This window comes from Anomaloglossus baeobatrachus, chromosome 6 (assembly GCF_048569485.1).
Source record: "Anomaloglossus baeobatrachus isolate aAnoBae1 chromosome 6, aAnoBae1.hap1, whole genome shotgun sequence".
Taxonomy (NCBI): domain Eukaryota; kingdom Metazoa; phylum Chordata; class Amphibia; order Anura; family Aromobatidae; genus Anomaloglossus; species Anomaloglossus baeobatrachus.
The window spans coordinates 566,920,620-566,932,913 of NC_134358.1; the positions used below are offsets into that span (position 1 = coordinate 566,920,620).

Here is a 12,294-nt window from a genome sequence, read left to right on the forward strand (position 1 = left end):
GATTTGAGAGCTGCAGAGATGGTGGTGAATGGCCTTGAATGAATAATTATAAACTATACATGTAACTTAGAAAAGTGAGACATTCTCTCATTGATTTTTGGAGGTGATGCACGTCTGAGATTGTCTCCTCATATATATGAGATAAATAAAGCCTTTTACATGGACGAACTCAGAAGTCTCCGGCCATCCATTTGGAGGAGGAAAATTTCCTTACATTTTTGGTGCATTGGCCGGGAATCCAACATCTCCTCCCGTAGTATATGGAAAGGTAGGACGGCTACCGTGCACGGGGAGGGTCATAGGCCATCCGATCCATAAGTCCTCTGTCTGAATTGACGTTAAAAAGGGGCCAGTTTTATCATAGACTGCGGAAGGGGTGACGGATTCTAATGTAAGCCAAGGAGAAGTTGATATTCAGACACATCTGATCTCGGGTAAGATTCTTTTTGTTGTATGATTGGTTAATGTCTGTTTAGTAACAAAGATTTGTGAAAGATTTGTTTAGTGGTAGGGGCAATCTGCAGGGCTTGGCGCTCTGGAGACACTCAATTGGAGACTGAAGACATCTTCTGTAAGTTGAGGAATAAGGAATCCATTGAATCACTGCTAATATTCTCTTGCCTGAAAAAACTTGGAACCAAACTATTATGTTACTTATCCTGAGATTAAGCAAATTGGAGACGTCCAGTTGCCTCTGATTTCGGAATAAACTAACTAATACTTGGGAATGTTGTTGGATGGAATAGAAATATTGGATTGTGTATTGGATTCGCTTTGTTTGAGCAAAAAATTCTGCAGGTTGAAGGACCTTGTGGTAGAAAGTACTCTACCTTCAATTGAAGACTAGTTGGTCTTCTGGAAGTTGAGGGTCCTTGTACACGGTCTGTGAGAAGACCATGGTAATAAATTACTCCGTGCGCACGTTAAAGATTTGTCAAGACCAGAGGTCTCAAACACTCGGCCCGCGGGCCGCATGCGGCCCCTCAGGCTGCTTCGTGCGGCCCCCAGGCCCGTGCCCCTGTTGAGTATCGCGGCCGGTGCAGGGGCCGCAGCCAGTGTCTGAGCTTTATGTCAGATGAATGTTTTGCCGGCACTACGCTCTCAGAGTCAAGCTCTCTGTGCACAACTATTCCTCCAAAGCTGCATTCGAAACGTTGTGCATAGAAAGCCCGACTCTGCGCGCACAGCGCCGGCAAAGCCCCTGCACCTGCTGCGCTTGTCACCGGGGGCTCGGGTCTGCAGACAGCAAGAAGCAGAGATGAGGCAGCCGAGGGAACGCGGGACAGGTGAGAAGAGTGGTGGGTTTTGTTGTTTTTTTTTGTGTGTGTATGTGACGGACGGCACATTAACCCCTTAGCGACCTCTGACGTACTGGGTACGTCATGGCTTCCTGGTACTTAAGGACCCATGACGTACCCAGTACATCATGTCGAAATCGCGGCCCCGGTGGCTGCGATCGCTTTGCAAATACCCTAGGCCCTGTGCCTGACCTCAGGAGGGGTGGTGTCGCTCAGCCAATCACAGCCACTGTAATGTTTTAGCCATTGAAAATGGTTAAAACATTGAAATCCAGCCATGATTGGTACAGCTATAGCCCTGATCATTGGTTGGAGCTGGGTGACCTCTGCTTCACCCGCCTCAAGCTCTGATTGGAGAGACCGGCCTTGTGACCGATCTCTCCAATCGCTGTGGATCTGGGGCCGGAGACCGCTCCCCTCAGCTTCACTCCGGAGTCTGTGGAAGCTGAGGAGAATGATCGGTAATTTATAGCCACTGCCGCCTTTCAGCCGCCGCCACATTACTATAGGATGGGGACATTACTATAGCATGGGGACAAGGTGGGCACATTACTATAGGATGGGGACTAGGATGGGGATAGCCCACTACAGGATAGGGACATTACTACAAGGGGACAAGGATGGGAAACATTGCTATAGGATAGGGATAAGGCTGGGGACATTATTATAGGATAGGGACATTACTATAGGATGGGGACATAACTACAGGATGGGGACATTACTATTGGATGGCGACAAGGTGGGCACATTACTATGGGATGGGGACATTACTATAGGAAGGGGAAAAGGTGGGCACATTACTATAGGATGGGGATATTACTGTAGGATGGGCACATTACTATAGAATGGGACAACTATAGGATGGGGACAGTACTACAGGATAAGGAGCTTGCTACAAGGGGACAAGGATGGACACATTACTACAGGATGGGCACATTACTATAGGTTGGGGACATTACTATAGGATGGGGACAAGGATGGACACATTATTCCAGGATGGGCACATTACTATAGGTTGGGGACATTACAATAGGATGGAGACAAGGATGGACACATTACTACAGGATGGGCACATTACTATAGGTTGGGGACAAGGATGAACACATTACTACAAGATGGGCACATTACGATAAGATGGGGACAAGGATGGGCACATTACTGTAGGATGGGGCACAGTACTACAAGGGGACAAGGATAGGCACATTACAACAAGATGGGGAACATTACTAAAAGATGTTGGCCAAAATTTCTATATAATGCTAATTGTAACACTATTAGTTACATGAAAGGGATAAAATGTAAAAAAAAACCCCTCAAAATAAGGCAGGGCCCGGGTGCTCCGCCTCTGAAGATGAGCCCGGTGATGCGGCCGGGTCTGGTCTGGCCGTTGTTTGGGTGACCACTGCCGTGGCTGGAATGAGGGCCTTGCTCTGGATCTCTGCAGCCGGAGATTCTGATAGACATACTGAAGGTTCCGCTGCCGGGGTTGGTGGGGGCAGTTCGGCGTCCACCAAAGACGGGATAGTCTGTAGTGGAGCGCTCACCGCGAGCGGGGACGGTCCAGATCCCTCAACCACTTTGGCCGGATTTGTGCAATCAGCAGGGACTGGGTAACCGCTTACCCTCTCTTCACGTGGGATTTCAATCTCACGGGCTTGCACCGCCACCACCAGGCTCCTCATCTCTTCCCTCCAGTAGTTCAGAATGAAGAGGAATTGCATCCGCATCCTCCGGCACAGCTGCTCTGTTTCCTCCTCTATCCATGCCGCGGTCCCAGGGACAGCACGTTCTGGGGACCAGTCTCGCTCCGTCATCTTGCCACTGCGTCTTCCAGGAACGTTGGGACAGAGTCCTGGCGTCCCTGCTCCACTTACGCTAGTAACACATTCTGGCCCGCCCCCTCGGTCTTTTCGCAGCACTCTCTCGCTGACCGTGGCCCTCTGGGAACTTCTGGTTCCGGCCTCACTAGGAAGACGAGGGGCAGGGCCTAATCTTTGCACACTTTCTCGGAGAAGACGGGGTTTTGGCACGAAAAAATGGCGGAAAATGGCGGAATTGGCGGGAAACAGAATCTTGACTCGCAGTTTTTGGCTTTCAAGGCGCACCCGACCCAGGTAAGTGGGTCCTGCTCGTATCCTGTTCGTGACGCCAAGTTTTTCAAGGTGTGCAGGGCTGCTCGGATCTGGATCCACGGTGGCTCGAGGGGTCTCCGGACCCGGGGGTCGTCGTGCGGACACTCGATAAGAGGGGGGGCTATGTACAGGGGGGGATGAGAATGTTCGTGACGCCACCCACGGTGCGTGGTAATGTGAGGGACCACTGATGCGGTTGGGGAGCCCGGTGATGATGGTGTAGCAGCCTGATGTTTTAACCCCTTCGTGGGTAGGGGGTTGTGTCCCAGGGCCCATTGGACGGTTGGCGTTGGGTGCCGTTGGGGATAGGAACAGGGGATTTTGGTGTGCTCACTCAGTCCAGGAATAACAACGCCGACAGCTTGTAAACCAGAATTCTGAGGAGCACTGCAGCTTGTAGGGAGCACATTTGGGTCCATGCCCTTGGTGTTGCTGTTAGCCTGTGGCCCTGTCCTTGGCATCTTTGTCTCTGTTGGACCCGTGGATATAAAACTCTTCGGGTCCCGCTCACCCGTATGGCTAACGTAGTGAGCTTGCTCTCAGGGTTCACGCGTAGAAATTCTTTGGACTGTATTGGGAAAGTCCTATCCCATCGGTGCGCTAGTACCCCGATTTTGGAGCGGGTTGGGGAAGACACTTGAAGTCTTCACCCCCGTCGGGTAAATTACCGGAACGCGTGAAGCTACTTTCCGGCCTAGGGTCCATGTACCCTGTCGTGCCCTGGCCCCTGCCCAGTGATAGCTCAAGGCCGCTGGCCGCCCTCCTCGGCGGTCCGTGCCTCTTGACACTGTCCCCTGCGACCGGGTTCCAGCTCCTACCAAGCCCAGACCAACATCTGCCACCTAGTACACTGGAGCTTTCCTCCGTGGCCTCTCCTCACGAGAGTCACCACTCCACCTCCTCTCCTTTCACTCTTCACTCCTCAACTCCTTTTGCTCAACTGTCACTTTCCTCACTTTCCCCTTACCAACCCCACATGTGGGCTACCCTATTCCCTTCAGGCCCCCAATGGTGTGTCTGGTAGGTTAAAGTGAGAAGTGTTCCTAGGATTTTGATTGGCTAAGCTGTTAGCAATGATCTCAGCAGTCACTGTGACCCTGTCACACAGTGTCAAACACAGCGATGTGTCCTGCCCAGCAGGACATCGTCTTTGAAGAAAATGGCCTGGACCATTCTGCAACGACTAGAGATCTCACAGCAGGGGCCTGATCGCTGGTAGATGTCACACATAACGAAATCGCTAACGGGATCGCTACTGCGTCACAGAAACCGTGACTCAGCTGCGATCTCGCTAGCGATCTCGTTATGTGTGACGGTACATTAAGAAAAGTGAGACAGACATTCTCTCATCTGAGATTGTCTCTTCATATATATATGAGATAAAGCTTTTTACATGGACAAACTGAGAAGTCTCTGGTCATCCATTTAGAGGAGGAAATTTCCTTACAGTAACTAGGCTTCTTGCAGCTAAGACAAGTAACTCATTCCTCATCACAAGAGGCTCAACAAGGGCCTGGTAGTCTTGTCCGTGCACTCCATGCAGGCTCTGCACCACACCAGAGTCTCTGTTCCAGGTTGTAACCGGACTGGTTGGGCATCCTTGACCCAGGCATATTTCCTCTTTTTTGTTGGTAAACTTCTGTTAAGCCGCCAGCACCTGCATGGTCTCATGGATAGCCTTCTGAGAGTCTTAGGCCCTCTCAAAGGTACAGTCGTAGGGCTTCCAGCACTTCAGTTTTGGAGAATATTAGTGCCTAGAATCACTGGAAAGGTGTCATTTTCTGGGACTTGGTTTACTACTACCCCTTGCTGTGGACGTTTAGTCTCTCCAATTTAAAGTGTAGGTTCCCAGTGGCCTTGTATGGCTACTGACTTTCCATTGGTAGCTGTGATGTAGAGCCAGGCCTTTGAAGGCTGTGTCAGCAGCGCTCTTTATCGACACGCTTCAAATGCTGTATCCGGAAAGGGGTCACTTGAGACCCGGTGTCAATCAAGGCAAGGAAACTCACTCCATTAATGCTAACTTCAACCATGGGGTGAGTGCCCACGTACTTCGGCATCCAGGCTGGATCTATGGGACTTAAGGTCTCTCCTCCTGAGGGGCGTCCCACTGCCTCAGGGGGTGACTGTTTAACTGACAGTAATCCTCTTCTTGGTGACTGCATTGATGGCAGAATTCACATTCTAGCTTTCGGTTACTCTTCTACCTGGTATCCGAAGACTCTCTGGGGGTCGGCATCTGTTCTCTCTTGGTTTCGGAGGTAGCCGTTTTAACCTTGTAGGATCTTCTTTTCGCCTAGTGGGGTATTCTAGTAGCTCCAACCGCCTCATCACCTTTTCCAGGTTTTCAGCGAGATGAGGGACTTAACCAGCCAGGGTAGCTTCATATTCTGAAGGTGGGGCCCGGGCTCCTTGCTCAGCAATATGACTTGAAAGGGTGGAAGGCTTAATCTCTCCATCTTCCTGGGTCTCAAACTGAGGTTTCTCCTCCAGAACCACCATAGCCAATTTTTTGAACTCCAGGAAAGAAGTACCTGGATGCTGGACGGACAACATATTTAGTTGACACTTCAAAGTCTTGTCCAACACACCTTCTATGACTTGTTCTCAAAGAGTCTGATCTTTACCCTCAGTTTCACGAGGGTCCTCATGAATCAGGGTGTCGCGCCCAGGGATATGGGGTACTCGGTTCCAGGCAGTATATGTCTTGGGAATGTCACTGGGGTAGCCGTTGCCTGGTTCCGTGCCCTGGGCCCTTTTTGTAATGGGGTGTATTTACAGGGGATTTAGGTTATGTGACGCCCTGGCCTATCAGGTCGTCACAAGGGTGCCGTGCACTCTGCCCTTCTGCATGGTACCCGCTCCTCCTTGGTTACGGGTCCTGTCAATTTGGTGTTGCTACCAACAGGTGTACATAAATCCTGAGGAACACTCTGCACCACACCCACCAAACACCCATTGGGCAGCCTGAGGGGAATAGGGCCACCCAAATGGAGGGATGGAAGAGGGAGGGCAGAGATGTCAGTAGTTGAGTAGTAGTTGAGCAGTGAGACGGCGGTGACAGGACAGGTTACGCTGTGGAGCTGGGCTCCGGTACCTGTCCCAGGTGCCAGACGTTGGCCTGGTTACGGGTCCTGTCAATTTGGTGTTGCTACCAACAGGTGTACATAAATCCTGAGGAACACTCTGCACCACACCCACCAAACACCCATTGGGCAGCCTGAGGGGAATAGGGCCACCCAAATGGAGGGATGGAAGAGGGAGGGCAGAGATGTCAGTAGTTGAGTAGTAGTTGAGCAGTGAGACGGCGGTGACAGGACAGGTTACGCTGTGGAGCTGGGCTCCGGTACCTGTCCCAGGTGCCAGACGTTGGCCTGGCCAGAAGGAGCTGGAACCCCGGTTGCAGGGGGTAGTGACAGGGGGTACGGTGCTGCTACAGAGAGCAGGCCGGCTGCCTTGTGCTACAACCGGGCAGGGGTCAGGGCACGACGGGGTACACGGACTCAAGGCTGGGAAGAAGCTTCACACAGCCCAGTAATTCACCCGACGGGAACGGAGTCTTCAAGAACCTTTCCCCACCCGCTCCAGAATCGGGGTACTAGCGCAACGAGGGGGATAGGACTTCCCACAACTGTCCAGAAAATCCCAAGCGTGAACCCTGAGAGCAGGCTCACCTTGTTAGCCACGCAGGTGAGTGGGACTAATGCAAAGTCGTTAGGGTCACGGAATTTGTGACGCACATCCGGCCGCATTAGTGATGCCGTTGCGTGTGACACCTATGAGCGATTTTGCATCGTTGCAAAAACGTGCAAAATCGCTCATCGGTGCCATGGGGGTCCATTCTCAAATATCGTTACTGCAGCAGTAACGAAGTTGTTTCTCGTTCCTGCGGCAGCACACATCGCTATGTGTGACGCCGCAGGAACAAGGAACCTCTCCTTACCTGCCACCCGGCCGCTATGCAGAAGGAAGGAGGTGGGCGGGATAATACGTCCCGCTCATCTCCGCACCTCCGCTTCTATTGGGCGGCGGTTCAGTGACGCAGCTGTGACGTCGCTGTGACACTGAACGAACCACCCCCTTAGAAAGGAGGCGGTTCACCGGTCACAGCGACGTCGCTGGGCAGGTAAGTACATGTGACGGGTCTAGGCGATGTTGTGCGGCACGGGCAGCGATTTGCCCGTGTCGCACAACAGATGGGGGCGGGTACCCAGGCTAGCGATATTGGGACCAATATCGCAGTGTGTAAAGTGGCCTTTAGGCGAAAGGGATCCACCAACTTACACACAGTGCCAAGGGACAAGGCTTCAGACCAACCAGCAACACCAAAGGGGCACGTACCCAGCGTGTTCAACCCAAAGAAACAGAGCATTCAAGAGTTTGGTTTACCTGGTGTCAGTGTCAGTGACTTTGGACTGTGTGAGTACCCGATATCCCTTTACCCCTGACGGGTTCCCCACTCCATCCATCAACAGGCCCCGGGACACTAAACCCCCTACTCACGGAGGGGTTAAACATCCTGCTGCTTCAACATCGTCACCGGGCTCCCCAACAGCAGCGGTGGTCTCTCACATTACCACGCACCGTGGGTGGCGTCACGAACATTAACCCATTCACAACCCAAAACAAATCCCCCCTTTTATTTCCGATGTAGCCGCGCGACCCCGCCTCGGATCCGGAGACCCCTCGAGCCACTGTGGATCCGGGTCTGAGCAGCCCGTCAGCTGTCGGTGGGCGGCACACCTTAGGAAAACTTGGCGTCACGAACAGGATGCGAGCAGGATCCACTAACCTGGGTGACGTGCGCCTTGAGAAGTGAAAATTGCAATCCAAAATCCTGTTTTCTGTGACGTCTGCCATCTTCTTGGAAAAGGGCGCGAAGCTGAAGCCCTGCCCTTCGTCTTCAGCCTGAAACAGGAGCCAGAAGTTCCCAGAGGGCCACAGCGCGCGAAAGAGTGCTGGGAGAAAATCGAGGGGGCGTGCCTGAATGTAGCGAAAGCGGAAGAGAAGCAGGGATGCCAGGACTCTGCCATACTGTTCCTAGACAACGCAGAGGCAAGATGGCGGAGCGGAGCTGGTCACCGGAACGTGCTGTTACCAGGACCGTGACCTGGATTGAAGAGGAAACCGAGCAGCTGTGCAGGAGAATGCGGACGCAGTTACTGTTCATATTAAACCACTGGAGGGGAGAGATGAGGAGTCTGGCGGTGGCGGTGCGAGCCCGTGAGATTGAAATCCCACGTGAAGAAAGGGTAAGCAGTTACCCAGTTCCTATTGATTACCCTAATCCGGCTATGGCGGCTGAGGGATCCGGTCCGCCCCCGCTTGCGGCAACCACTCCATTGTCACCTACCCCATCCTCAGCGGACGTCGAACTGCAATTATCCATCCCAGCAGCGGAACCTGCAGTCTGTTTTTATGAAGCTCCAGCAACAGCCCCAAGTTCCATCATCATCCCGGCCATGACAGCGGTCATCCGGACACCGGCCAGACCAGACCCGGCCGCATCACCGGGCCCGTCCTTAGAGGCGGAGCACCCGGACCCTGCATCCCCGGCTGCGGAGCAGTCGGGCCCACTCAGGGTGCTACGAGGTTCTGCATCCCCACCAAGATGCAGGGCCTATCCCCTTAGGGACCCAGAACCCCAGTGCCGGTAACACCAAGAACCCAGGTAATCCCAGTTTTTCCCAACAATCCCCCATACAATGGTACCCAGCTAGGGTGGGACCAATGAATGGCCGCCTAGAGGTGGAGCCACTCCAGTCCACTTGTTGACCAGGTGGGAGAAGCAGACTGTGGAGAGTAGTCGGGAACACAGTAAGTCAGTAGTCAGTCTAAAGGCTACTTTACACGCTGCGATATCGGTCCCGATATCGCTAGCGTGGGTACCCGCCCCCATCTGTTGTGTGACACGGGCAAATCGCTGCCCGTGCCGCACAACATCGCGCAGACCCGTCACACATACTTGCCTGTCCGGCGACGTCGCCGTGACCGGTGAACCGCCTCCTTTCTAAGGGGGCGGTCCGTGTTGCGTCACAGCGACGTCACTGAGCGGCCGCCCAATAGAAGCGGAGGGGCGGAGATGAGTGGCCGGAACATCCCGCCCACCTCCTTCCTTCCTCATAGTGGCCGGGAGGCAGGTAAGGAGAGGTTCCTCGTTCCTGCGGCGTCACACATAGCGATGTGTGCTGTCGCAGGAGCGACGAACTACATCGTTACTGCTGCAGTAACGATAATCGAGAATGGACCCCCATGTCACCGATGAGCGATTTTGCACGTTTTTGCAACGATGCAAAATCGCTCATCGGTGTCACACGCAGCAACATCGCTAATGCGGCCGGATGTGCGTCACAAATTCTGTGACCCCAACGACTCCGCATTAGCGATGTCGCAGTGTGTAAAGCCCCCTTAAGTCTGTGTCTAAAGGGCCATTTACACGCTGCGACATCGCTAACGATATATCGTCGGGGTCATGGTGTTTGTGACGCACATCCGGTGTCATTAGCGACATCGCAGCGTGTGACACGTATGAGCGACCTTCAACGATCGCAAAAGAGGTAAAAATCATTGGTTTTGAAGAGGTCGTTTATTTACCAAAAATCGTTGTATGTGCAGTAACGAGGTTGTTCCTCGTTCCTACGGCAGCACACATGTGTGACACCGCAGGAACGAGGAACATCTCCTTACCTGCGACCGCCGGCAATGAGGAAGGAAGAAGGTGGGCGGGATGTTACGTCCCGCTCATCTCCGCCCCTCCGTTTCTATTGAGCGGCCGCTTAGTGACGTCGCTATGACGCCGAATGAACCGCCCCCTTAGAAAGGAGGCGGTTCGCCGGTCACAGCGACGTCGCTAGGCAGGTATGTGTGACTGTTCCTAGCGATGTTGTGCGCCACAGGCAGCGATGTGCCCGTGACGCACAATCGACGGTGGCGGGTACGCTCGCTAGCGATCTGGCTAGCGAGATCGCAGCGTGTAAAGTACTTTTTAGTCTGAGTCTAAGTCTGAACTGTAGTGACTGTAGAGGTGTAAAGGTGGAAGCAAAGTGACTCCCTGACTCGGCTTAACGGTGACCTGGTACCCAGGAGAAGTGGTTGCCGGTGGAGTACGGTGGAGTACTCCCAGAACTACGCACCGACGGGGTACAGGGCCCTAGGACATGAAAGAGCTTCAAGTCGACCTGTTAACACCTGCACAGCAAGGGGACCATCAAGGACCTTGCTAACCCTAAAGAATCCGAAGACTCAGTAGCAAAGAGAGAACCGGGGACAGGACCAGAGACTCCAACCCCATAGGGTTCACGCTACCGTCAGGCAGACAGAAGTGGACAAACCACAGACCGGGGACCCCTAGTGTTCCATACCTTGGGGACCCACTTACCAGAGACAGGTGCAGGGGAAGAAGGTACCAGAGAACCAGACTGGCACTGGGACGAAGGGGACCTGGAGGCGAAACCAGCCGGCCTCGGGCAACCAGTTAACATCCAAAGCGAGTAAACCAGTTGCACTGAATACCTGTCTGGACTCCTTCTTCCGACGCCCACCGCACCATACACCCTCTGGGGCAATACCCTACTTGCGGAGGGACTACCATTCTAGCTGCTAATACCATCAGCCCCAGTAGACATTTTTTGCAGCGGCGGCTCCCTACATATAGCCGCAACACCACAAGTGGCGTCACGTATCAACTTTATCCAATAATCCCCTGTAAATATCCCCATTACAAAGGGCACGGAACCAGGTAACGGCCACCACTGTGACATTCCCAATAGAGACTCTGCCCGGAACCGAGTGCCCCATATCCCTGGGTGCTACAGATACAGTTTGAAGGTAGCTTGCATTCTATGAACTAGCATTCATTGGAGTACTAAGTAAACATCTCCGTAGTTGTGGCACTTGGATCGCTGATGAGTCTTCTCACTTCATGGTGTAGCTATTTTCACTGCAAGACATTGCACTCGATATCCTGCACCAGATTAGTTGGGTCAATTTGAGCTAACTCAAAATTTTGGGAGACGTTGCTATGGGCAACAGCCAAGAAATGGGAGCATGGCCCGTTAAGACTTGAGTTGGTAACGTATGGCTATACCAGAGGGCAGATAAAGATTCAGACAGTCTCTCCTTGGTTTCCGCAGCGGTACTCAGTCAGCATCTGCAGCTCGCTATTGTCAGGCCAAGATGAACATAAGGCACAGAAGTAAATATCCTATTTGTGAGGCCAACATTTTAGATGTAACATCCGTTACATTTGGGTAGTAGGTGCAGGTGTCACTATTAGGCCCAGACGTAGGTGCCGAGCGGTGGGGTGGCTTTTCTGCGGTGTTGTGCAGTTTGGGGGGGGTCACGGTGCTCCTATCTGGTTCCATTCACTCCAAACCCATTCCCAGGGTCCATCAGTATGAGGCAGGTATATAGCAATATGGAAGACCAGAGCTTGGTATGAACAGTACAAATAGTTTACGGCATAACACAATCATGGGTTACATCTTTGGTACCTGACCTTAGCCGCCATGGTATCCCTGCTCATCACCTCCAGTCCGGCTTGTCTCAACTGCCAACTGTCACCTCTCCCTGGTTACCATAGTGATCAGGCTATAGAGGATATTGATCAAACATCATCCAATACGACGGTCCCTCGCCAACACTTATATCACCACCTGCTGGTCTCCAGTGGTATTACAGAGCAACAACTTACAGTACATTTTACAGAATAACACCAGGCAATACATTAAGCCCTTAATGACTAGGGATGTACCAGTACGTCCTTGGTCATTTCGGGGAAATCCCCGCTAGCTGCTGCAGTGAGCCGGCAGGGATCAGCGCACATCAGCCGATGAACTGACAAGTGTGCCTCGCAGGTGCATACA

General features: G+C 52.8%; 1 protein-coding gene across 1 annotated transcript in view; it reads right to left on the reverse strand.

Moving 5' to 3' along the window:
- LOC142243665 (uncharacterized) overlaps nucleotides 1-11,964 on the reverse strand; it is a 56,139-nt gene extending 44,175 nt beyond the window's left edge. The window contains exon 1 of the mRNA XM_075315797.1: nucleotides 11,928-11,964. Within this exon, the coding sequence (XP_075171912.1) occupies nucleotides 11,928-11,954 (27 nt within the window). The 5' untranslated portion in view covers nucleotides 11,955-11,964. The remainder of the gene's footprint in view (nucleotides 1-11,927) is intronic.
- Nucleotides 11,965-12,294: the final 330 nt, after the last annotated feature.